Consider the following 25,917-nt stretch of genomic DNA (forward strand, 5'->3'; position numbering starts at 1 on the left):
TGTTGATATTGTGTTCATTAGGCTACATCTTGCACATTTAATTTATTATTTTGTAGACTACTAGCTAGACCATGACCAATTCTGGAAACTCGATACTGTAACAGTAAACCTATAGGAACGGAATTAAGATTTTTCCGTAAATACTCACTGTTCAGTGTTATTTAATTAGCAATGCCGTTTATAATCATTAGGCCTATATTTCATTTATTCTGTAAAGTTGTGCTCTTTCGTTACTGATAAATTCTTATTTATAAATAACAATAAACTTGAACTTGAACATGAAAACGTCTCTCGGACACATTAAGAAATAAACTAGGCTAATGTAGGCCTAGTCTTAAAAAACCTCTGAAACCTCTTAAAGATCAATAAGCTAAATGATGACAAAAAAATGACATTATGCGCTCATGATCATTTTAGGCCTATAGCCTATCCAACATAACAGCTTATTGTACTGGGTAAACAAGTAACATAGCCTAGCTCATAAGTTTTTTTCAATCTTTACTCTATCGTTTTTACTAAGGTCTGATTCTGCATGACAAGTTAACTAACTGGGCCTGCGTGTCTTGATGAGCAGGAAAATTCGACAGGTGATAGGACCCAGTGATCAGACCGATCGAACTGGTTTCTCCGCGACTAGCGAGGCGAGGGTGTGGTGTGGATCCTCCTCGCAGTGAAAAAGGGTTGGACTTCTTGCGTTGAAACTGGTCTGGTGCCCATTCGAGGTTGCCTACAGTAACATTCTTTCTCACTTCTGACCGACTACACCGGCGAAGTGCCCGTAAGTGTTACTTTTTACACTTTCAATCTCTGCTTAATTCTGTTAGTTAATTGACCAGGAAGTCTTAAACTTGTATGACTTATTAGTTTCGAGATGAAAGACTGCTGCCAGAGCTGCGACATTATGTCAAATAGATAGTGTTTTGACAACTTTGATGACTTAGCCAATAGGCTAACTTCCGATTCGCTATTTCATCCAATAAGTTTTGTCGGTAAACTAATTCTTAAACTGAAACTGATTCTTGTGGAAGTCTTCGTGTTGTTATGCAATAGCCTATCCCTACAGCCGAGATAATTTTGCAATGGTCGATATAGGCTTAGGCTATGTGAGTGAGGGTCTGTGTCTGATCCAGGCCAATTTGCCTGCAGGGTATTTCATAATACAACGTTCAAACTTAAACAAATCTCATACACTAGTATAGAATGGTGGTGATGATGATGTGTGGACATATGTGTGTTGGTTGTTTGTTCGTCTGAGTGTTATGCATGCTAGGTCGCTTTTATTTCTGTATAACAACTACAGTCTTTGTGCATTCTGAGTCACTGTTTATGTTTTTCCTTCTCAGACATAAATTTGAAGGCATTTAGTGGCACACAGTGCACACAAAAACACAGGATGTTTTTGGCTAAACGACTCATCGGTGGGATTCTGGATGTTGTGAGGTAAGGCAGACAGTGACATACTGTACTGAACTTTGAAACAAAGCAATAGGTCTGTTTCCATGAATTTTCATGAATTTTGATATGGCTAACTTTCAGGTAGGCTAATCTGTTGTAGGGAGTTGTGTTTGGCTATTTAAATGTATGGATAACCTGAAACACAGGTGTTGGTGGGGTGTTAGGGAGGTGCATTGCTCTTAGATTAGTTTGATTAGGTTATCACATTATCAACATTATAATCACTAATGTTGTTCATTTTTAAAACGTTTTAGCAACATCGACCCTGGCCAGTTTGTACCCTCAGACCCGGTAAGTAGCTTAATTTGTCTTAAGCCTTTTCCAGCATCTGTCAGACACTGCTGCTTTCATGGTTACAATTGGCTGTTTGTAAACTATCATCTCTGATGCCTGTGGTGCGACGCCTGTGGTAAAAAAAAATGCCAACAGGAATGTTGGCCACGGATGTGTGTGTGTGTGTGTGTGTGTGTGTGTGTGTGTGTGTGTGTGTGTGTGTGTGTGTGTGCATGTGTGTGTGAGAGAGAGACTGGTGTTTACAGTGTGCCCTCTGTGTGTTTCAGCCCCCTGCCCGTAGACCAGTGGTCTATGCCGAGGCGCACGAGAATGATGAGGAGAAGCAGTTCCGCAAGGTGTTCCATCAGCTGGCCGGAGATGTGAGTGTTCTGCTGTCCACAGCTCCACATCCAGCATCTCTACACTGATGCACACTCTCCACTCTGCAAGGCGCCGACTGCAACTTATAAATAGACATTTAGGCATTAAGACATTTAGAGACATGGGAAGAGATTTGGGAAACTGTATGAGGTTTCATTCGGGCCAAATGCACCTTACTGTATTTACGACATCAGCATAATCACTCTGTTACATAGATAGATAGATAGATAGATAGATAGATATACTTTAATCATTCCAAAGGGAAATTCTGTTGTTTCAGCAGCCTTACAAACACATAAACAATCAACAATCACATACACATATAAGACACAACAGACATGATTTTCACCACAAGACATAGCCAGAAGTAGTTGTCAAAGGCATAATGACCCTCCTAGTCTGATAAAAGAATGGCCTAGAGAAAACAGTACCACATGCAAGTGTTTTGGTTGCTATGCTCCACTTCGGATGCCACCTTTAGAGGGAGATGTTAAATCCCTGTTGGATGTTCCTGACTGTGCAGGTAGCTGTGCCAGATATTCCAATTTCTGAACTGGGAATTCGTTGCTGGGGTGTGGTCCTTCCAGCATTGTTTGCCATTGTGTGTGTGAGGCTGAGCTTGTTGGTTGAGTTCGCCTGTCTGCTGTCTGTGTGGACACATTCATGAGATTCCTGCACCACCCTGCTGTAGACCCATTATGCCTGCTGCACCACCCCAAAACATGACATGCAGCCTGTCCTCTTAGTACTACAGTACAGTACTCTTACAGTACTATACCAGTCCTACAGTACTATACCACCACTTTTGAGTTACAGTACGATGCAATAATGCTATGCCCTGCTACCCTATCATCTACTGTATATTACACTGTAATGACTATCAAGTTCATGTGCTCCTGTGGATTTACTACAAGTTATTGTAGTGTTTATTCTGTCCTCCATGGTGATTGATAGATGAGTGTGGGTGTGTTTTGATCGTCCTCTTCAGATGTCTGGGTAACTCCACAGGCACGGGAGCAGTGGCTCGTCCCACTTGTACATTTCTACATTCCTGCCATTGTTGTGCTAGGCGTTGCTAAAGCCCTATGAACACTGTTGTGAAAAAAAGGGATCTGGGGGTGGTTTCTCTGTGTGTGTGTGTGTGTGTGTGTGTGTGTGTGTGTGTGTGTGTGTGTGTGTGTGTGTGTGTGTGTGTGTGTGTGTGTGTGAGTCATCACTGGGTGCGGATGTGTGTATGGGTTGGGAAGCCGAGCCAGTGATCATAGCTGAAGCTAATGACTAACAGATCTGTTGGTGGTGGAGTGGCTGGCATTTGAGGGGTGGGGTCACATGCTCAGACAGGAAGTGTTTTGCTTCATTTGAGTATTCCCGTCGATATAGAATAGAACAGAATAGAATAGAATAGAATAGAATAGAACTCGTATTATGTCAAGACAACCTACCCAGACACAAAGACATAAAGCATGGGCTGCTAAATATAATGTTTTACCAACAGCTGGTGTCCAGGAAAGAGGATGGACAATCAATGGCCACAGTGCACTAAAAGGGGACTTTTAAAAGCCTGCAGGGTCTTTATAGGGTTTTTAAAAGCAGTGTTTGGTCTGCAGGAGGCCGGGGGTCTGGGTGCTCTAGACAGACACACACCGTACCATAGCTAGATAGCCTCGATAACACACACATTTGCTATTGTTGCCTATAGAACACTTGATTTGTCAAGTTTCTTGTTGTTGCAATTGCTGGGATGTGGTCTTAGCCTGAATGCTGCTATTATATATCAAACTGTCCTGGCTGGAGTTGTGGTGAGGTGAGGAAAGAGCCTGTTTTCAGCAGTGGCTAAGCTTTGTAGGCTTTGAAGTGCTTTGGACCACAGAGTAGTTGTTTCATTGAGGATGTTTGTATCTGATGCGCTTCAGTTGTTTTGATTCCTACTATTTTTTGTGCATTTCCATCATTCCACTGCTGTGGGGTGTATGTTCTGTCAGCACTACGGAGTAGAGCAGTCGGACGTGTGTAGCCGAGGGGTGTTTGCGGGTAAGAGGCGTGTGCTTTTGGTAGCTCAGGTGTCAAGTTTCAGTCAAACTGGAACTACTGAGGTGGACAATAGATGTGGAACAGAATGCCAAATCAAGTTAGAGAACAAGAAATGTCCACAAAACAGTCCAGAGAGACAGGTGGGGGTTTGGTCTCTCTTTAGCGGTGGCAAATATAACGTAATTACAACCTAATAGTGTTGGTAATCTACGGCATAGGTTCTAAAAGAATCTATGCAAGTAGTGGAATCATGCAACAGCATGTGCCACTCTCATCTGTATTCTAGAACATCCAGCGTCCCCCACAGTCACACCAAAGATCCTTTAGAATCCTTTAGAAAAGTTTCACTTTTCAGTTGATGGCACTGGAAGTATGAGATGCTCCGGATAAGACAGTCATAAGCATTTATGCAACTTAAAAAGTAATTACAAAAAATAAAAATGTAATTTTTACACGTTGCAACACATTTTCCATGAGGTTTGTTCTGATTCTATGGGTGCTATTTAGTGACTAATTTTCTGTATGTATGAGTTATTCTTCCCTTTGGTGACACATCACTTAGGCTTTTTTTGATCCCAATTCTCCCACAGGACATGGAAGTCAGCCCCCAAGAGCTCATGAACATCCTCAATAAAATCCTAACGAAACGTGAGTGCTCAGACTCTCCAGACATGTTTTGTCACTTGCTGCAGGCCCTCAAATAAAAATATACAGTATGTGTCTGTTTCCTCCATCGCCCCATTTGCTTTCAGTATTCATTCCTTAACCGACTATTTGCTTGCATTGTTCCACACCTCCCAGTTGTTCAGATGAAAGCATGTTTTATTTATGAATGTGATTGTATGTGTAAATGTGTTGTAAATGTTTCATTTTGTGTTGAATGCAGATGCTGACATGAAAACAGACGGCTTCAGCATCGAGTCGTGCAGGAGTATGGTGGCAGTCATGGATGTATCCTTCCTACACAATTTTAAAAACAAAACTGAAAACATTTGAAAACAATCTGAGTTAAGCTCCAATTAAGGTCTTCATCTAACACGCTGTTCTCACATTCTACAATTTAGTTATCCTCACATAGAAGTATTGAATGATAGACTGAGCTCCTAAGAGGAACTCTCTTTAACTTCTATAGCAGTCATAGCTCTACTGGGTCATATGATACCTTATCCTCACATACTGTACAGTACAGTACATGGCCAGTGCATTGTCCATATCATCACGGTTTTGCATTAGACTGTGAGCCCTAATTTAAATGGCAGGCAAAGTGCAAACTCTGTCAACAAGTGAAGTTCAGGTGCATGAACTACAGCTATTGTGTGGCATTTGGGAGCATCATGCTGAATTCTCTGATCAATGTTTGCCCTTCAATATCTTGCCCATGCTGTAAGAAAATTGTTTTGGATTATTTAGCTGTTTTATTTCATCTGCTGCTCTGGATTTTAAGTTTATTACTGAATCCTGGCTGCTAATCCTAAATCCATTACTGAATCCTGGCTGATCATAGTCATCTTATTGAACTGTGCCCTACACAGTATGATTTCGATACACTAAGGGCCAGTAGCCTTGGTGGTGACTTACTGAGCATTTACAGCAAGAAATGTTGAAATGTTAAGTCAAGTCAATTAATTCAATAGCACCTCTTAAGGTTAGGATCAAGTCTTGGGCCTTAGAATAACAACTTCATAGCTTCAAGAGGAGTGCAGGAAAGCAAAGCAGGCGGTCTCCTTAAGTCAGGTTTCCAAATACATTATGATATAAGGAAAGATTTATTATCACAATACAACAACATGGCTAAGAAAGCAAGATCACACTGTTTTGCAGAACTTATTTCTGCCCATAAGAACAACCCGAGATTTTTATTCAAACAGTAGATTATCTGGTAAACCCACACCTACCTTGTGCCACAGTTGAAAGTGATGCTGATTTTTTTTTTTTTTTTACTGAGAAGAGCCTCTATTACTCCTGATTAGTCCTGATTCAAGATATTTTGAACAAGTTCGATCCAATCACCATATCTGAACCTTTAGAAACTGTGTCTCATGAGTCTTCCAACCCTTCCAATATTGTACCAACTAAGTTCCTATTAGAGGTAATGGGATCTGTTGGGCCCTTCCTGCTCTCCGTCTGTAACAGCTCCTTCTGCAAGGGTAGTGTGCCTGATGTGCCTGTGTCCAATCAGTTTCCTTCCTTGATAACAACAGCATTTTTGAGAGGTTTCAATCTGGTTTCCGGAAAACATCATAACACTGACTGGGTCTGGACCTTAGTGCGGCCTTTGACACAATTGATCACTCCACACTGGCTGAGGCATTGGGTTGGGTTATCTGGCACTGCATTGCAATGGTTTACTACCATGGAAATCCAAAGTTCTCCCGAGAGCACAATTTGAATTTGCTCAGTGAGTCACTTTGGCAATCAGTAATGCCGCTCATTACCCTTGGAGCCCACCAGCCCCAATCACACCGGTGTATCTGATATAGGCGGGCCAGAGGCGAGCTAAACAGATGACGACAGCACTGAAAACATTGAAGTCCAGAATCAGTCCGTGAACATTGGTCGTAGTGTAATCCAATTGCGTGCGGTGATATTTTCAACTGCTTGGTGCCGCTCCTTGAGTTGGGCCTTTTTCATATGCTAGTGCCCCTATAGCCCTACATGCACATTAAGGTCTGCAGGCAAAGGTGTATCAACTATTCCTGAGTCCCTGCATACAGTATAGGTATAGGTACTGTAGCATTTTACAAAATGTGTGGTATGCAATGATTTGATTTCAGTGATTGCTTTTGAAGATAGTTCCCTTAACCCAGCTCTCACAGAGTGACAGCACTGGCAAACTGGGCTTTCATGAATTCAAATACCTCTGGAACAACATCAAGAAATGGCAGGTGAGACCACCTCTAAACTGTGAAATCCAACCCAAAATCTGTACTCAAAATGTTCAAATGTAAATCACAGTGTTGAAGCACAAATCACATGTTGCAAGTCAAGAGTCTGTGCATTGCTGGAGTTAAACATAGACTGCTGTCCCTTATTGCAGACCATTTACAAGCAGTATGACAGTGATCGTTCAGGAATCATAGGAGCGGATGAACTGCCAGGTGCCTTCAAAGCTGCAGGTGCGTTAAGTTACCATGACAACTTACTGTTGCTTTTCTGTCACCCTTGGAGACAAAATGATGGGGATGTAAATGACTGACCACTTATTTGTCCATAATCATGTCTGACTAGACTTTTATTATATATATACTGTATATTATATATATATATATACTGTAAGGGTTTTTTTGTTGTTGAATGCTGTAGTTTATTAGCTTCAATAGTTCTGCTTCCAACGATTTCATTAGAACATTCGATTATTGTAAAATAGAACAATGAAAACATTTTCTTTTCAGATTATTCAACTCTTACTCTTAAAAAATGGATGTGTTGGAAACAGCACAAACTGTGTTGTCCCTATCTGGACACAGAGATGAGTTAAAATCAACACGTACTGTGTAACCAATAACAAAAGCAATGTGTTGGTCCTTACTTAAACACACCAATGTGTTATTTCCAACACATCCTTTTTGAGAGTGTTGAAGAGATTTGTTTTTCTAAGCATGCAAAAGAAACAATGATCAAACAGGAAGGGGAAACATTCTCAAAGCTCTCATGAGATTCTCACACCCCCCCCCCCCCATCATCACTCCACCTCTGTAGATTTGCATCACGGCATTCAGTGATGCCTCTCAGTGGTTTTTATGCAGTGGAATCTAGAATTATAGAACATTCATTCCAAAGATCATAGAGTGCTACACGCTGCTCTAGAATCTTTGGTTCATTCCACTTTATTCTAGGGCACTTTGTGGTTCCCATGTTCAGTGTTCTCTTTGTTTCGTCTCTGCAGGCTTTCCCCTGAACGACCAGCTCTTCCAGATGATCATTCGCAGATACAGCGATGAGAACGGCAACATGGACTTCGATAACTACATCGGCTGCCTGGTCCGGCTTAACGCCATGTGCTGTGAGTGACCTTCACAAGACCTTCACGTGCCCCCACCACCTCTCTCTACCTCTCTCATTCTTTTCATTTCTTATTCTACATCTTTTTCAGTCAGTTGTCCTTCCCTTATCTGTCATTAATAACACTTTACTGTGTGGTGCTGAATGACTCAAACTGATTTATCTTGTTTTGTGTGTGTTTTAGGTGCGTTTAAGACACTCGACAAGGACAACAATGGCTCCATTAAGGTCGACATTCAGGAGGTAAAGCCAAAGACATTAACACTTTATCACACAGCAGACAACTGTAGCCCTGATCAGGGCCTGAGGCGCGCCAGATCCGCCTCCTCTCTGAATATAGCACATTAATTAGTGTTCGTTAAGGCAAGGGTTCCCAACCTTTTTTGGCTGGTGATCCTATTTTGATGTGACAAAATATTGGTGACCTTATCATTCATAACATCTCTGTTGTACCACTCAGTCGAGAGTGGGACTTTGATGTTCCCCAAATGTCAAATGAAAGTGGCACCTCTGTGCACGTATGGTTGTTTAGCTACATTGTTTGGGACATGGATGAAGCATGATTACGCTGATCAAACATCTCATGCGGGCTGTCAACGTTTATTTTTATGTAGCCAGATTGTAATGAAGGATCCGATTACATTGGGTTTTCAGTATTTTTTATTAATGTACCGGTATGTATATTTTTATGTAATGTACTGGACAATTGTAATATACCCAGTATCTCAGGGGACCCCATTTGAATTCCAGCACTTTGAGATCGCTAAAATATAAAGTGCAATACAAATAAAATGTATTATTATTATTATTATTATTATTATTATTATTATTATTATTATTATTGTTATTATTATTATTAAGGCTCTGTGTAATCTTCTGTATTCTCTCTTTTCTCCACAGTGGTTGCAGTTGACGATGTACTCTTAAACATTCCACTGGCTGACTCAGACATCCCAGCATTCTCTCCGAAGCTTCTCAGTGAAACAAAGCTGTTTGCTGCAGTTTCTTCACCATCTCTTTTGTATTTTGTCACCCTTTTGTTGTAGCCTATTGTGCAGGCAAATATACATCACCGTAATACTGGCAATGGCTTGCAGGGACCATGTTTAAACAGTAGATGGCAGCTTTGCTTCAAACCAAAGTAGAACCTCAGCATATAAATGCTGTCAACATTCCATTGTTTGGACCCCTTTTTTTGTATATTTCCTCTTGCCTATTAAACGAAAAGGAGTGCCCATCCAAACATAAAAGTTGTTGGTTTGTATTTTCTTCATTTGGCCACAGGTTTGAATCTGTGGTATGTCTTCTTTTCCTCTGCTCAGCATAGGCATAGATATGTTCCAACTTTCTGATCCTAATAAAGTATCCATGTAGGCTATCCACCTATAACCTAGATTTCAGGTGAAGACCATCTATGGGTTGTTTAAAAAATGATGCTTGGTCTAAATGTATGCTCCGTAAACTTAATTGTGGAGAAGTGATCTGTACACAAAGCACTGATTAAAATTCAAGATTTAGGCTATGACTTTTTTTTTTTTATCGTGGCCTGTACTGTGTAGGCCTAGCCACTGAAGACACTTTAATATTCGATTTAATACATCCATGCTTGAATGCGTCATCTTTCCATTTTTGCAAGCTTAGTTAGAATAGTCAATAAAGTTTATTTACACTACAAGTCAGCACCCTGCTCCTGACGTTTGCAAGTAATACCAGTTGCCTCAGCAACGCGCACCCTGCAGCTGTTAGGGGTGGGACAACGCAATAGATTGCCATCTTATTTTGCGAATAGTATTTCTTCCTCTCCTGTCTGGGTGTCCTTTATGGAGTTATTCGCCAATGAGAGAGCAGCTGTGAGAAAGGGTGTGTCTCAGAAGTTATCTTCCTTGGGAGGGAACGGGTACCAGAGCAGGTTAAGCCCCGGGGGTGATGCCGCAAGTAGTTGAATGAGCAAATACAAGCGTGACGCGCGGTTTAACGTTTCCACGGGAAAAAAAACAGCACGGCAGTGATCATCCCTTTCAGTTGGAGTGCAGCCTACGGTAAGTGGCTTTGGTGTAACAAATTACCAGGTTATTTTAACTTTGAATTAGTATTATTCACGTTATTTTTGCTATACTGAAAAACATAAGTGTTTTTTAGGCGCAGGCTACTTTACCACAACAAAGATTCTTGATCCTGATCTTATCTGTGTAGCAAAACCTATAAAGCTCCCGTGGATAGGCCTATTTTCGGAATCATGTGCTTGGCTGTATTTTAACAACAACCTGTGTATGATACGGATGTTTAGAAAATAACTCTAAGTGAAAGTGTTGATGGCGTTGGCATAACAGCTACATCAGAGTTGATGTTGATTGAAGTTGAAGTGAGTCAGTGCACATCGCGGTGTTACAGTAAATTAACCTCCAGTACTAAGGGATGTGTCGGGGAAACCCCCTCTGTATTTGATAGGACATTTGTATAGCATCAGCAACTTGCCATTTTGATAGATTTATCGATTAGCGCGCATAGTTTTTTTCTGACTGCAAATGAGAAGGCATTCTGAAATAGCCTATAGGCCAATCTGTGTAATTTTGCGAAACTTAATTGTTATTCCCTATAAAGGATGTCCAGTAGAGAACAGGCTACTGTGGGTTCAGCCTCTGTCTTATAAATTATAAAGTAAATCTCAGTGTGGCCAATATCAGTGTGCCCTTATTAAGGGACATGTGACATTTGAGAGAACTGCATCGAGAGCAGTTGCTCCTTCTCAGGCCAAATTACTGTAAAAGCATGATCCTGCTCCTGATCTGATCATTACTGTCTACTATAAATGCTGTCCCAAAGACCTTTTTACTGTCATATCTTCAGTATTAGACAAGTGTTTCTCTGAATGATTTTTGGCTTGCCTGTGCCAAACATGCCAACATGACCACGATTTTATCAAACACTCTTGGATAGTCAGGAATACAGTATGACTAATTGCACAAACACTTGTCAAACTTCTTTTTCCATAAGATTTTCAGGCGAATTACCTTTTTTAAAAAATGGAAAACAAGCTAGACAGGGTGCTTGCTCTTTTGTCAACTAAAAATTCCAGACTTTTTCCAACCTTTTTCCAAACGTATAATTTTTTCTCCAAGACCTCGACATTTTGTAGTTTTGTACCAAGGTTTCTTCCTATCACTAACCAAGGTTTCTTCCTATCACTGAATTGAATTGAGTTGAATTTATGAAGACAATCTTGAATCTTGAACAGACTTGAGAGACTGATATTTAGAGATCATCCTAGATGAGGTTTAAAATGAAAAACATTGCAGAAATCCTTGTAATGTTTTAGAAAACACTGCCGTGAAATTATGGATTTTGATTGCAAATGGAAAAAAATGAAATCGCAAAAGTCGCAAAATTGTGGAGGGTATATCAGTCATGTTCAGTCTGAGTGCATCAGTTCTTCATGAGCTACACTTCAAGACTTTTCCAAGACTTTTCTACAAAATTCCAAACTTTTCAAGGTCTGGAAAAAGGCACTTTAAAATTCCATACCTTTTAAGACTTTCAAGACTTGAGCAAGCATCCTGCTAGAGAAAGTTACTTCACAATCTCTGTCTGACAGAGGTTGCAGTAAAGGCATACACATCATGTGTAGGCCTATTGCACACACATACAAAGACACACACTCACAGTCCTTGTCTGTGCCCCTGTGCCCCTGTGCCACATCTGTAGAATATATCTAAGTTATCACATTACCGCTGCCTTGCCCTCTTAGTGTCTGCCTGGACCAGCTTTGTGCCATATATCTCCATATCCTCCGGACTCTCCCACCACCGATTGGTGATAATGGGGGGGAAAACACTGGGTCTGATCATCCTAATGATCATTTCTTTGTCTGGTTGACTGGGATGTGATTTAGTCGTTGGAAATATTAATTACCTGCTCATCTGCTGTGGTAATGCAGTGTGATGTGCTGTGCTGTGCTGTGTTGGTGTGTGTGTGTGTGTGTGTGTGTGTGTGTGTGTGTGTGTGTGTGTGTTTTGTGAGAGAGACATAGTGTAGTGTATATGCACATATGTTTGTGTATATGTGTGTGAGAGAGTGAGACAGTATTGTATGCATGCATGCACAAAATGTGTGTGCGTGCGTGCCTGCATGTTTGTGTGTGCCTGTGTCTGTGTGTGTGTGTGTGTGTGTGTGTGTGTGTGTGTGTGTGTGCTTTGGCTCAGCCCATCCTAGGGGAGAGGGCCATCAGTAGTGTTACTCTAGGTGGGATTTGGCCTCAGAGGGAGAAGAGCAGAGTCTCTGGTGCCTCTCACTGCTGTCTGACTTTGGAAACTAGGGGTGTGTGTGTGTGTGTCTGTCTGTCTGTCTGTTGCATGTGTACATGCATGTGTGTGTTGGTTGTGTTGGATGTGTGCACATACTGTGTGTGTGTGTGTGTGTGTGTGTGTGTGTGTGTGTGTTTGTAATTATAGATGTGTGCACATGCATATGTGCACAAGAACATGCAGTAGCAGTGTGTGCAAGTGAATAGTTGTCCAGACACCCGACCCACGTGCCAAATTAAAAGTCTTTCCACATCTTTTGCGTGCATAACACAGATCCAGCTGCTCTGCCTCAACACAGATTGAACATCAGAAGCTCATGTCAATATCCAGAGCTCAACACCCCACACAGGATACCTACATGGAAACACCTTCCTCTCCCCTCACCCACTAATAAAGAACATCTTTATGCCCCAGCCGTGGCGCGACTGGCAGGGGCACCTACACCGCACGCCGGTGACCCGGGTTCGATTCCCGCCCCGTGGTCCTTTCCGGATCCCACCCCTACTCTCTCTCCTGCTCGTTTCCTGTCATACTCTCTACTGTCCTGTCCAATTAAAGGCATAAAAAGCCCCCCCAAAAAAAATCTAAAAAAAAAAAAAGAGCATCTTTATGTTCTATATAGATCAGTGTTCTCACCCCCCCCCCCCCCACACACATATCTTTATGTTGACAACTGCCCATACTCAAGCATATCTTTATGTTGACAACTGCCCCGTAGTCAAGCATATCTTCATGATGACAACTGCCCCGTAGACAAGCATATCTTTATGTTGACAACTGCCCCGTAGACATGCAAGCATATCTTTATGTTGACAACTGCCCCGTAGACATGCAAGCATATCTTTATGTTGCCAACTGCCCCGTAGACATGCAAGCATATCTTTATGTTGACAACTGCCCCGTAGACATGCAAGCATATCTTTATGTTGACAACTGCCCCCTGGTCGGTTGCTGTCTGATGGTTCTCCTAAAGCTGGACTGGTAATTGGCCATTAGGACGGACCAGCTCATGGCGTGATGATTAAAGATCAGGTGCTTGCCTGCCACACACTAGCCGTTTCCATACTGTAGCTGTCTTTGTCATGCGTGTTAGATGTGACAGAGCGTCTGACACAACACTGTGTGCTCAAGAAGCACAGGTAGGTTCAGTCACATGGTGGGCTGTGCGTGACACCTGGTTGATGTCTGAATTTATCAGATGAAATGAAATTGATAATAGATTATTGTTAAGGTTGATGCTTGTTGATGCTTGATGTCATCAAAGGTTGATGCTTGATGTCATCAAAGGGGTGTAGTGAACTGAGACCGGAGTTATCTGGAGACTGTACTTATCTACTGTTGAATATACATTACTTACTTATTGTGAATATAAAACAAAGTGAACATTACATGCACGCTTCCTTATGGACTGTGACTTTATAAATGTGTTCTGTACATGTGACGGCGGTAGAAGTGTCGTTCTGCAACCAGAGGTTAATGGGATTGAGATCCCAGTTCCTCCTGTCCAAACTAAGACCAAGTGTCACAGATGCTCACTCTGCTCCCGGCGTGCACGTCGGCTGCCTTGCGTGGGAGCCTGTATCGTATCGGGAATGACCAATAGGAGACATCCATTTGGGAAGCTCTTTGAGTGCTCCGATGAGCAGAAAAGCGCTATATTTATCCTAGGGTCAGGAATATTTTGGTCTCAATGTCCATGAGATGGTCATGAGTAGGGGGTTGGTTGTAGTCCATGCACACGTTTCCTTTGTAAAGGATTTCCTGAGGAATAAGGATGCTTTTTTTGCATCTGGCTCCTGAACTGTGCTCCACAGATTAGCAGGCTAGGAGTCCTTAACATCATCCCTCTCCTCTCTTTTGTTCTGTTTGTTTCTCTCTCCTCTTTTTGTCTCTCTGCCTCTCTCTCTTTCTCTGTCTCTCTCTCTCCTCTTTCCGCCTCTCACCCTCCCTCTCTCTCTAAGGGTAAAGCGCTCAGTGATTGCTGTGTAATTATAAAGTACTTATCCCCTTTAACAGAGTGGCTGTGTCTCCTTCCGCTTTCTCTCCCTCTCTCTGTTTCTCTCTCCCTCTCTCTTCCTCTCTCTTCCTCTCTCTCTATCACTCTCTCTGTCTCTCTCTCTCCCTCTCTCTGTCACTTTCTCTCTCTCTCTCTCATGTGGAGGGTCTGAGTGTGGAGGTGGCGCCAGCATCACAGTGAGGGGTGCGTGGGTGGGCGGGCGTGCGGGTCGGCCGTCTGAATTAGCGATGCTGATTACGCGCTCATTACTGTAACGTAGCCGTCCTGGAGGAGGTAATGGGACATAATAGAGTGGCGAGGGCCAGGCTGCTCCGTGTGCCGGCTGACCCGAGCCTCTCTGAGCACATCAGCAACAAAAGGGTGCCCGTGAAGCCCACTTGAGCTTTGAACTGGGCTATGATAGCGTGGGTTTATTTAGCTATTTATTCAGCTCTATTGGAGTAGCCTCAGCACCTCACCTCACTACTGTTGATTTCACCAGTACATTACAAGCCTGGAAGAGAGAGAGAGAGAGTATGAGGAAACATGTCACTGATTGGGACGTACTGCTGATCTGGTAGACTAGCATAGGTGTAGGTTCCGCATAAGTTCTGAAATGTTTTTTACTGTAAAGGAACTGGTGAAGATTTACGGGTTGTTTTAGAAAACAGCTCAGCCCTTGTGTGTAAAGTAGTCCTATACCCACTGTTTTAACCCTCACGCTACCTAAAAGTGTGTGTGTGTGTGTGTGTGTGTGTGTGTGTGTCTAAACCCTCACGCTATCTAAACTTGTATGTGTGTGTGTCCGTATACCCTCTGTTTACACTCTCACGCTACCTAACCACTGTGGGATGGTTTCCTGTATTTGACTCAACCCAAGTCCTGAGCTAAAAGACAACTTCAATGAGATGTGCATTTGCTGGAAACCACCTTTAGTGTAGATCTAGGCCGTGGTTTTCCTCTGCAGCAATCAGTGCCTGTGTTCAGTGCACCATCAAGCTCATCATAACCTGCCAAGCGATTTGCTCTAAAACATGATAGCTCTCTAGCCTGGCTAGCGCCTACCACTTCTCAAATGAGACGTGGTCTGGCAACCAGACGCTCATTTTCTCGTATTTGAAAAAATGCCCAGATCCGTTCATTGGGCGCCACGTATGTCTATCAAATGCGTCTGTGCATAGCTCATCATGGTCTTGCTTTCTCCCCTGTTCTGTGATTGGTCGCTAACATCAGGCGAAAATGTGGGTGTTAGTTTCCAGACTGCCTTAGCTGCGTGATTGAAATCACAGCGCAAGGCAGGATGGGAACACCCAGGCTAATAGCTCTCATTAATTTGATACATCTACTGTATGCTTATTCCTTATAACACTACACCTGATGGATGGATGGATGGATGGATTAACTTTTTAAATACCTACAGAGAAAACAAATCATCATCACAGTCATCATTCTTTCATCGTTTGATCTGGTATGTCATGATAAGATAAAAGAAAATGAACCCAAGAGCCTGCAGTTGAAGTGACCGCTCTTGATGTCCACGTGCGTCCTCTGACTTGTGTGTGATTGGTTGCAGCCCAGCACCAGCACCATGGCCGCGGACACAGGCGTGAGATCGGAGATGGACGAGCTGCAGCGGCGGGCCAATCAGGTGACAGATGAGGTAATGAGACCACCACGGTACCGGTCAGTGTTGCGATAAGGGTTCATGCTGGACTGAGCTCAGCCTTGACCCATAACATGAGAAACTGAGAGAGAGCTAGGGGGAGAGACTGGGGGGCCTGAGAGAGAAAGGGAGAGATTGAAGGATAGAGAGAGATAGAGGGTGCGAGAGAGAGAGAGAGAGAGAGAGAGAGAGAGACTGAAGGAGATAGATTTCAAGACGAGAGAGGGGGGCACAGATTATGCCTAGTAACCGTCACCATAGCTACACCTTCTTTTCAATATGCTGAGCAGTACTTAATTAACTGTGACTCAATAACACACACACACACACACACACACACACACACACACAATCCAAAAGACAGTTGGCATTCGGTCCAGTGAGGACAGATCAATATGAGGCAAATATGACTTACTGTATGTAAATGATAACACAGTGCTTATCAATACTGTGCAATAAATTAGTAATGTACAGAGGCATATGTTCCCTGTGCTGGTGGGACTGACTCCACCCACGCGGGATTCCTTAAGCAACGGTGACATCACCTCTCTTCCCAGCCCCCTGTCGCTCTCGCCGCAGGTAAAGGTTACTGCAGGCCATCTCCCACAATGCATCTCTACAGGGGGAAGCATCACAGTCAGGGAGGCAGGCAGGTTGCAGTCACCACACCGACACCTGTTCAAACACAGCACAGCACAGCTCACACACACACACAGACACACACACACACACAAACAGACTTTGTGTTGACAGTCAAGTGTCCCACCCTCTAAGACCTGGCACACTGGTCTCTGCCATCACAATAGCTTCCGTCCCAGAGCTTGTTCTGAAGCCCATTAGTAGCTATCTGTGTTGTGCTAACTGGTTCCACTGTAAGTACTTGAATTGTCCACCTCCTCCTTGGAATGTCTGTCCTGACTCCCACCAGGAAGTCTTCCTGGAATCGGACATGCGACCATGCATGCAGTCAGGCGAAATGCAAAAATGCACTTGCTATGCTAATGCTAAGACAATTGAATTAGCCAATTTATAGTAATAGCCTACCATGAGCTAGCTCTGTACTGCAAACATGGGTGTATTCACCCAATGCACCCACGTATCACACTAAAGCATTAGTTATAATGCTCAAGACAAAAGCATTAGCTATAATGGTCCACACTAAAGCACTAGTTATAATGCTCAAGACCCGATTTTGCACTAAGGGTCCATAGTCTTGACCTATCAGTGTGTTTGTCATTGTGAATACTGCAAATACATCATGTTCACCTGTTGATTGTTGTTGACCAGTTCTGGTTCTGTCACCTGCATGTTGACCATATCTGGTTTTGTCACCTGTGGATTGTTGTTGACCAGTTCTGGTTCTGTCACCTGTTGATTGTTGTTGACCAGTTCTGGTTTTGTCACCTGTTGATTGTTGTTGACCATGCCTGGTTCTGTCACTTGCGGATTGTTGTTGACCAGTTCTGGTTTTGTCTTTTTGTCTGCCCCTCCTTGGCTGCGGTCCTGCAGTCTCTGGAGAGCACTCGCAACATGAAGCTGCTTCTGGAGGAGGTGAGGCCGGCCGGGGCTCAGGGCCACGGGGACATCACATCCGCACATGAAAAATTAATCACACACACGCTCAGTCAGCCGCTAGGAGAGAGGGCGCACAGCCGCTTAACAAGCGCTGAGGGATGCTTAGTGGCAGCCTTATGCACAGCGTGTGGCCATCACTAAGGCCACGGTAGACTACTGAACAACACCTACAGATGCTAACCCATATGGAAAAGATATAGAAAAAACTTATATGCCAGCAATGTGTTTTATATACAAAACTTGTATGATTTACTCTTGAAAGTGTCAACGTCATATATATAGTCCTTAGCCTACAGGTTACAATGTTTTATATGTCTCAGGTTACACAGATTTAGCAAGGATCTTATAATGGTTTCACTGTCATATACAGTATATGACTATATATGATTTAGCAAGGATCTTATAATGGTTTCACTGTCATATGACAGTGAAACCATTATAAGATCCTTGCTATATCTTTTCCATATGGGAAGCGTTAAATACATCCACATCCTGTAGTTATGGCTAAGGCGTAGTAGACTGACATGCTATTAAACACCTAGAGATGCTTGTGATGTTAAACACATGCACAGCCTGTAGCTATGACTAAAGCCATACAGACATGCTGAACATCTAGAGATGTTTATTATTAAACACACACACAGCCTATACCGTAGTTTCCCGACTATTAGCCGCGGCTTATACATTGATTTTGCTAAATTTCTTCAGCTATGAGGTTAATACAGGGGGCCAGTTAATATGGCGTTAACATGGTTTTGTTTCTTTTATCTTGCATAAAACACTGTCCTGTGGCTTATACACAATGCGGTTATATGCAGGAAAACCGACATATTCAACATCCAGAGATGCTTATTGTTAAACGCATGCACAGCCTGTAGCTAAGGCCAGACAGTAGACTGAACAGTAGACTGAACAGCACCTACAGCGGTTTGGCTGTGATGATAGCCATGAGTTGAGGAGGAAAGCCAGTATAACTCCAACGGTTGTTCAGCCATTTTGTGTTTTTGCTTGGATTATTATGCTCTGTTGCACATTCTTGTCAGTGGGCCTCTGCCTTTGAGATCAACGTTTACTGTAAACAGCTCCGTAAATTATCTCTGAGCTTATTCGTTTGTCCTGCAACAAAGAGCTTGAAGCCTTTCAAGCCTAGAGGCCTTCATTCAGTCATCATTGTAGGGGATTTCAGCATACATTTATGGGTATCTATATTCCTGAAAAATTGGTGTTTTGGTACTGGTACGCCTGATTCTAATCCTACTCCAATTTCCACAGAGTAAAGATGCCGGGATCAGAACACTGGTCATGCTGGACGAACAAGGAGGTACTGATGACATGACATCAAACGACTTTTCAATTATTGCCATCCGTCTTGCTGTCTCCAGCAGGAAATCAGTGCCCACATCATAATTGTATTTGAAAGTAAAAATAACTACTAGCACATCCACAGCCTTGCCCTTTGGGATAGCAAGTCCAAGATGTTGATAAAGAAAAGAGAAATGATTGGCAGGAAATGGGGGAGAGATAGAATCAAATTAAATGGACGTGCGGCTGTTGGACTGGCCAGAGTAGTGAGGAAAAGCTGCTTTCATAGCAACCATTGTGTTGCCTCTGCAAATAGAGGTGGATGGGGTTAGCTCTGGGGTTGGGCCTGCTGTCAGGTCGCCTGTGTTATCACAATAAAGCGCTCGGTGTGTGTGTGTGTGTGTGTGTGTGTGTGTGTGTGTGTGTGCTCATCATCGCACAAGTGGAAATGTACTGTGTGTTGCGCCAGTGATACCCCACCCTTTAGCAAACACTGGAGCTCCGTACAGCATATTTGGCCACCATTTATCAACAACGTACCTACAGGTGTTTGTTATTGGTTTTGATTTTTTGTTTGGATTAATGACTTGGTGTAAGGGGAGCACTTTGTATGGTCATGTGTTTGTGCGTGTTGGCAAATATTTGTGTCCCTGCTTCCATATATGCACATTCAAAAACATGCGAGTGTCGATTGAGGCGCTGAGTAAGTCTACATGTGTGTGTGTCTGAATGTGTGTGTGTGTGTGTGTTTGTAACCTTTCACCTCCCACCCCCTGTGCGCCTACTCCTGCTGGCTGCAGAGCAACTGGACCGTATTGATGAGGGCATGGACCAGATTAACCAGGACATGCGGGAGGCCGAGAGGAACCTCACCGACATGGCCAAGTGCTGTGGCCTGTGTGCCTGGCCCTGCGCTAAGTAGGTCCGCCCTCCGCCCCCGCCCATACCACCTCACCTCCAGCACCGTCATGGGTCCCCACACCTGCCAATCATCCCGGCGGCCCAATCCATGTGCGCTTCACTGGCCCCGCCCTAGGCTACGCAGACATGTAGAGCGCTGTGATTGGCTTTAGCGGTGGCCTGTGTGATTAGAAGTGTGTTGAGGCGTGCCAGAGGAGCTGTCTTGGCTCGAAATATACTTTGTTTTTGATATTTGGTATATTATGTTGCAGTTTTTGTTTGCTTGTTTTTGCAGTTTGGATTTCAGTTGCCAGAGGAGGAGTCATAATAAGGGGCGGACTGTGCTGACTCTGTGTTTTTTGTTGTCATTGTTGTTGGTCTGCTCTGTGTGTGTGTGTGTGTGTGTGTGTGTGTGTGAATCAGAGGGCATTAACTGTCACTGATGAAATCAGCTCTTTCATCAGGTTTATCTGAGCAGTCCATCTCCCACCAACAGCACTCCTCCTCCTCACACCTGTTGTGTGTCGTCGTATTTAAGTTCAGTCCACTCTGGTCACTACTCGTGTTATGGTGCTGTGTTGTGCGTCAGTGTTATCTTGGTCAAGATCCGTGTGTTTGTGTTATGGTGCTGTGTTGTGCGTCGGTGTTATCTTGGTCAAGATCCGTGTGTTTGTGTTATGGTGCTGTGTTGTCCGTCGGTGTTATCTTGGTCAAGATCCGTGTGTTTGTTATCATTTGTCATGTAGTGTTGCTGGCTAGTGTGCTGCTTGGTTTTGGTTGTGTAGTGTGCTTTGGTGAGAAAACCTTTTTTTTGTTTGTGACCCCCCCCCCCCCCCCCCGAACCCCAACGCCCTCTCCCAAATATCCCTCTATCTCTCCATTCTCTTTGCCCTCCCTCCATGTGCCTCCCTCTCTTCCTCTATCCTTTCATTGTCCCTCATCCTTTCTTCTTCACCTCTCACTCCTTCTTGTTCTTCTCTTCTCACGCCTCTCATGTCATTCCTCTCTTTCTTTAATATCCCATCATGCACTTGTCTCGATCTGTCACTTCTCTGCACCTTCCTATTCCTTCTTTCAATTTCTTTCATTTCTCATTGTTTTCTTTCTCTATGTACTCTTATGGCTACCCCCTCTCTTTTTTCTCTATATACTCTCATGGCTACCGCTCTTTCTCTCCTTTCTCTTCACTCATCATGTACTCTCACTTCTCTTTACGCACTCTCTCTCTTTCCATTCTTCTCTATTCCTCTTTCCTTTCACTTTCTCTGTCTCTTTCTTGCTCCCTGTACCTTTGTGCACCCCATTTTGCCCCCGCCCCCGCCCTCTCCCTCTCCTCCCTTGTCCCGTTGTCCAGAGCAACTGGAGCGGATCGAGGAGGGCCTGGACCAGATCAACCAGGACATGCGTGAGGCCGAGAAGAACCTGACCGACCTGGACAAGTGCTGCGGCCTCTGCTCCTGTGAGAAGTATGTGAAGATGGAGAGAGAGAGAGGGAGAGGCAGAGAAAGAGAGAGTGAGAGACATAGAAAGATAGAAGGAGAGAGACAGACAGACAGACAGACAGACAGACAGAAAGAGAGTGAGAGAGAGAGATGGAGAGAGAGTCAGTCAGACAGACAGAGGGACCACCACACAGGTTTAATTGTCCCTCATCTCGGCTGTCTCTGGCCATCTTCCGGCCCTTATCCGGCCCTCTTCCGGCTCTTATCCCAGACCCATTCGGTGAGGGTCAGGCATCTTAGATGGATGTGGGTATGTGGATGTGTGCATGTCTGTGTGCCTATATGCTATCGCTGCTCTTTTGCTGTTTTGGTTGCATTTGTCCACACTGCTACACACACTGCCCAACACAAGCCTGAAACTAACCTCATACTTCCCTTACAGTATGTCTATGTTGTGTGATCCACCAAATAGTAGCATTATTTGTGCATATATAAAGTGTCCAATGCGGTTTTAGTTGATCTCATATTACAGGGCATGGATTCAAAAGTATGTTATGATTGTACACCTCAGCTGTACTGTTTTAATTTTCACATGTTTCTAAGGTCTCAGCAGGGCCACAATGGTGCTTCAGAAGAAGTATGAGAAGGATTGATAACAGAAGATCCAAAAAGTTAGACAATGTTTGAAGAATTGGTGTATATGGTGTATCTATAATTAGTAAATAAAGACAAGAATATTATACGCAGGACATGAGACCGGCCAGTAGACTTATAATAATGATACTGATGTCAATTACAACAGAAAAACATTACCAAAATATTTTGTTGTTATTTTCTAAAATATATGTTTGATTTAGATAAACAGTGTGTGTAGCATGTTTGTTTGTGAGATGTGTGTGATGTGTGTGTGCCGTGTCGCCCCAGACTGAAGGACTTTGAGGCCAGTGGTGCGTATAAGAAGGTGTGGGGCAACAACCAGGACGGGGTGGTCTCCAGCCAGCCCTCGTCTCGCGTCGTGGACGACCGGGAGAGAATGGTCATGAGCGGGGGATACATTCGCAGGTAACACACACACACACACAGACACACACAGACGCACACACACACACACACATACACAAGTTTAGATAGCGTGAGGGTTTAAACTGAGGGTATAGGACACACACACACACACACACATTTAGGTAGCGTGGGTATAGGACTACTTTACACACAAGGGCACACACACACACACACACACACACACACACACACACACACAATAGTATCAACAGTATCAACAAATGGCACAGATTCATGTTAAACAGACTGCAACAACAAATAAAGTTGAATCTGGCTGAAGGAAAGATGTGCGTTTGCTGCGTCTCCTCCTCTGCTGCTTCATTACAGTAACGTTAGTGCAGTCCATTACTGTAAGTACTTCAGCAGAGAGTGGATTACTTACAAAGCATGTAACTTGATCAGAATGCTTAGTTTATGTCTCAAAGCCAAATATGTATGCCAGTCAATATGTCACTGCTAACAGAAATTGCTTGTATGGTGTGCACAAGTGGCTAGATGACACAAAAAGTTTGCAGAATTTCGATGTTTGTCTAAAAAAAAATGCATCGAAGAGACAGAGAAATGCTGTAAGGACGAGCTGTGCCTTTCATCACAAAGTAGCTGGGTGACACTGTTTAACTGAGTTAAACTGACTGGATAACACTGAGTTCAACTCTCAAAGCTCTCTTTGCCTCGTCAGCGTCACTTCCCCGTGTGGTTCATAAAGAAAGTTCCAGTGCACATGCTCATTACCAGCACGACAGAAGAGCGCGCCGTTATTACCCCACCAGCTAATAACTGCCCCCCACTAAAATCTGCCCCTCAGGAACAGTCAGAACCACGCAGGAGTGTGTGTGTGTGTGTGTGTGTGTGTGTGTGTGTGTGTGTGCGCGCGTCCACCGCTCAAGAGCACGCCGCACGCCGGCTCTGGCGGACGCATTTAGAGCGCTGGCGTCAGGGTCGGAGTAATGAGCCGTGAGCCGTTAATTGTAGCTTTAAGGTAGCCATGGAGCCCCGTGCTCCCGTGATGCCAGTAGGTGGGCTGTTTAGAGACAGGAGCAGGAACACACGCGTGGAGCGGACCGGTCTCATCCAGAGGAAGGCAGGTTCGCCAGACAGGAGAGCCAGCCAGACAGGTTTTAATGGTGCGGAAGGAACGGACAATTGCATGCTGGTTAAAGAAATTATAGTGAGCAGATGGGAGGAGTGGTCCAACTTCATCTCAACTTCACATGATGGCGTTTAGAAAATAGAGCCGTGCGAATATATTTCATTCTTCAATATCATCTTCAGTGCAAGAGTTTGCATTGCGCTGTTCAGTGTACAATCATGTGTGACATATATGACTGATTTGTGGGGGTGTTTGCGTGTGTGTGTGTGTGTGTGTGTGTGTGTGTGTGTTTGTATGTGGCTGTCTCCAGAGTGACTAACGATGCTCGAGAGGACGAGATGGAGGAGAACCTGGCCCAGGTGGGCAGTATCCTTGGCAACCTGCGGAGCATGGCTATAGACATGGGCAATGAGATCGACACACAGAATGTCCAGATACAGCGCATCCAGGAGAAGGTGGGATATTCTAGAATAGTCTACTCCACTGGCTCATTCTGGAATAGTCCACTGGGTCATTCTAGAATAGTCTACTCCACTGGCTAATCAGGCTACACAAGAGTCTACTCTATCGAGCTGGTCAACTAAAACATACTCCTACCACACAATTGTGTTGAGTCTAGGGACTTCAGCCCTAATTTGGAACAATAACAGTTCTAAAACTGCAAACGGGGGAAGGCCCATGTTTATGTTAACATAAAACAGAAACTAATCTTTATTAGTAAAGAGGTTGATCATGTGTTATAGTAGTCATAGTGCAGGAACAGTCTGCCCAACTGTAGTGTTTCACAAGAGATCGCAAGGTTCTAAAGATTATTAACCACTTTTGTCTGTTTTGCAGGCTGATGTCAATGAATCACGCATTAGTGAAGCCAATCAGAGAGCACACAAGCTCATTAAGAAGTGACCGGACTAAAAGACTGGTGTTTCTGTGAAAACACTGTACTATCAACATCCTTTGTCATGTGAGCCCACCCCCCGCAACACTTATACTTTGTGGTTGATGAAGGCTGTCTGTTTGGATAGTCATCCTTATATTGTTGTTGTTGTTGTTTTCTATGCAATATGGCATAGGATCTCATTTGTTTTGTTTATATATTTTTTATATTGTGCCTACTGAAGTAATGAATGTTACAAAAAACACAGTTCATACAGTATATTGGCCTTGGTGAAGCTTTTGTTGAGCAGTAATGCTCAACCTTCAATACTGCCATCTGCTGGTGAGAACGGGAACTGCATCAGCCATACTGTCTTCAAAATGGAACCTCTGGTTGTGTGAAATGTGCTGTGTTCTCTTTTCCCTCTGCCCTTGTTCAGTCTAAAGAAGCTATCCTGTGCCCTTTCAAGTAAATCCAATCAACAGAATTGCTCCTCGGTAGCCACAGAGCTGCCATATTTGTGCTGCTGTGTTATACTGTATTCTAGATATGGAACATGACAGTGACATCATACCAAACTAACAGCTGGTTTCAGCATCCCTCTTGACAATCCCTCCCTTTCTGTCTGTCACATGTGCTTCTGTGTTTCATTGCGTGATGAAGACTGATTCCTAAGAAGTGTGTTCACATTGCAGAGCTGTGGTTTTCATTGAGGCCACACAAGTACAAGGCTCCCATTGCTTGGCGGTGGCAAGATGAAGTCTTAGTTCAGTTTGTGCTTGGATGGAACAGTGAATGCAGTGAACTAGGTTTACTTGCAGCCTGGCTCTCACGCCTTTACAAAGACGACAGACGATATTGATTAAGATGAATATGTAAATGAACTTTGACAAGATTTGGGAAAGATTGTTGAAAGATTAGAGTCTTTTGAGACAATTGCCCCCCCTATTCAAGCTTTATTCAAAAGACTACAATCTTTCAAGAATCTTTCCCAAATCTTGTCAAAGTTGTTTGGTGTAAGGAGGCCATCAGGCTACTGTTTATGTCACCTGTCAGAGGAAATACATGTTTTGATTTGCACACACATTTATATAGCTTAGTCGTATAGTCTTAAACGCTGACGTTCCAGGTGCTCATATTTGTTTTCACTACATTTCCTGTACGTGTAAATACACTTGATAGCTAAGTGTAAAAATTGTCAGTACACAGTAAATTGGAGGAGTGATCCAGTAGCTCATCTCTGGTACCATCACTCACATGATGGTACTTCCTCATTGTATCTGGTGAGTGACTACTGCATTGGTTTGGTTTGGTTTTGCGTAATTAAATCAGGTCTAAATGTGGCCACAGGGTGCTCGTGTACACTTTCATTTTTATTTTATTTTTCTCTCTCTCTCTTTTTAAGAAGCCTATTTTGCCTGTTAGCAAGTTTTATTTAATTTATATTTATATTTCCTTTTCATTTGCGAATGTTTTTGATATGATCTGCAATAAAATAAATTCTATTTGTGTGCAAGTAATTTTCTGTTGAAATATGAAATGTCATCCTTCATTTATTTTTTCCTTCCCT

The 25,917-nt window shown here is 43.4% G+C and overlaps 2 protein-coding genes across 3 annotated transcripts; both read left to right on the top strand.

The window, feature by feature from the left end:
* The first annotated feature begins 625 nt into the window (after window positions 1-625).
* On the top strand, window positions 626-9,392 carry capns1b (calpain, small subunit 1 b). Its single transcript, XM_062551745.1, has 11 exons — window positions 626-778; window positions 1,344-1,440; window positions 1,710-1,746; window positions 2,016-2,108; window positions 4,731-4,788; window positions 5,027-5,091; window positions 6,957-7,025; window positions 7,178-7,256; window positions 8,027-8,143; window positions 8,327-8,385; window positions 9,043-9,392. Exons 2-11 carry the CDS (start codon window positions 1,394-1,396, stop codon window positions 9,067-9,069), a joined length of 651 nt encoding a protein of 216 aa, XP_062407729.1. The 5' UTR covers window positions 626-778; window positions 1,344-1,393; the 3' UTR covers window positions 9,070-9,392.
* A 655-nt stretch (window positions 9,393-10,047) lies between these two features.
* On the top strand, window positions 10,048-25,806 carry zgc:101731 (SNARE_SNAP25N and SNARE_SNAP23C domain-containing protein). Of its 2 annotated transcripts, XM_062551747.1 has the most exons (8): window positions 10,048-10,181; window positions 16,013-16,099; window positions 17,612-17,653; window positions 18,950-18,998; window positions 21,234-21,345; window positions 22,246-22,383; window positions 23,784-23,928; window positions 24,311-25,806. In XM_062551747.1, exons 2-8 carry the CDS (start codon window positions 16,028-16,030, stop codon window positions 24,374-24,376), a joined length of 624 nt encoding a protein of 207 aa, XP_062407731.1. In that variant the 5' UTR covers window positions 10,048-10,181; window positions 16,013-16,027; the 3' UTR covers window positions 24,377-25,806. The 2 variants fall into 2 exon arrangements, with proteins under 2 accessions (XP_062407731.1, XP_062407732.1); XM_062551748.1 differs by lacking the exon at window positions 17,612-17,653.
* The last annotated feature ends 111 nt before the right edge of the window (window positions 25,807-25,917 follow it).

This window comes from Sardina pilchardus, chromosome 13, assembly GCF_963854185.1.
Source record: "Sardina pilchardus chromosome 13, fSarPil1.1, whole genome shotgun sequence".
In the NCBI taxonomy this organism is placed as follows: domain Eukaryota; kingdom Metazoa; phylum Chordata; class Actinopteri; order Clupeiformes; family Clupeidae; genus Sardina; species Sardina pilchardus.

What these genes read in the sequence shown, in the direction of transcription:
- capns1b (XM_062551745.1), top strand. Translation starts at nt 1,394, where the DNA reads ATGTTTTTGGCTAAACGACTCATCGGTGGGATTCTGGATGTTGTGAG. An exon ending in AGGTGCCTTCAAAGCTGCAG is followed by an intron (nt 7,257 to 8,026) that starts GTGCGTTAAGTT and finishes TCGTCTCTGCAG; the next exon opens with GCTTTCCCCTGAACGACCAG. An exon ending in TTAAGGTCGACATTCAGGAG is followed by an intron (nt 8,386 to 9,042) that starts GTAAAGCCAAAG and finishes TTTTCTCCACAG; the next exon opens with TGGTTGCAGTTGACGATGTA.
- zgc:101731 (XM_062551747.1), top strand. Translation starts at nt 16,028, where the DNA reads ATGGCCGCGGACACAGGCGTGAGATCGGAGATGGACGAGCTGCAGCGG. An exon ending in TGAAGCTGCTTCTGGAGGAG is followed by an intron (nt 17,654 to 18,949) that starts GTGAGGCCGGCC and finishes CAATTTCCACAG; the next exon opens with AGTAAAGATGCCGGGATCAG. An exon ending in GGCCTCTGCTCCTGTGAGAA is followed by an intron (nt 21,346 to 22,245) that starts GTATGTGAAGAT and finishes GTGTCGCCCCAG; the next exon opens with ACTGAAGGACTTTGAGGCCA.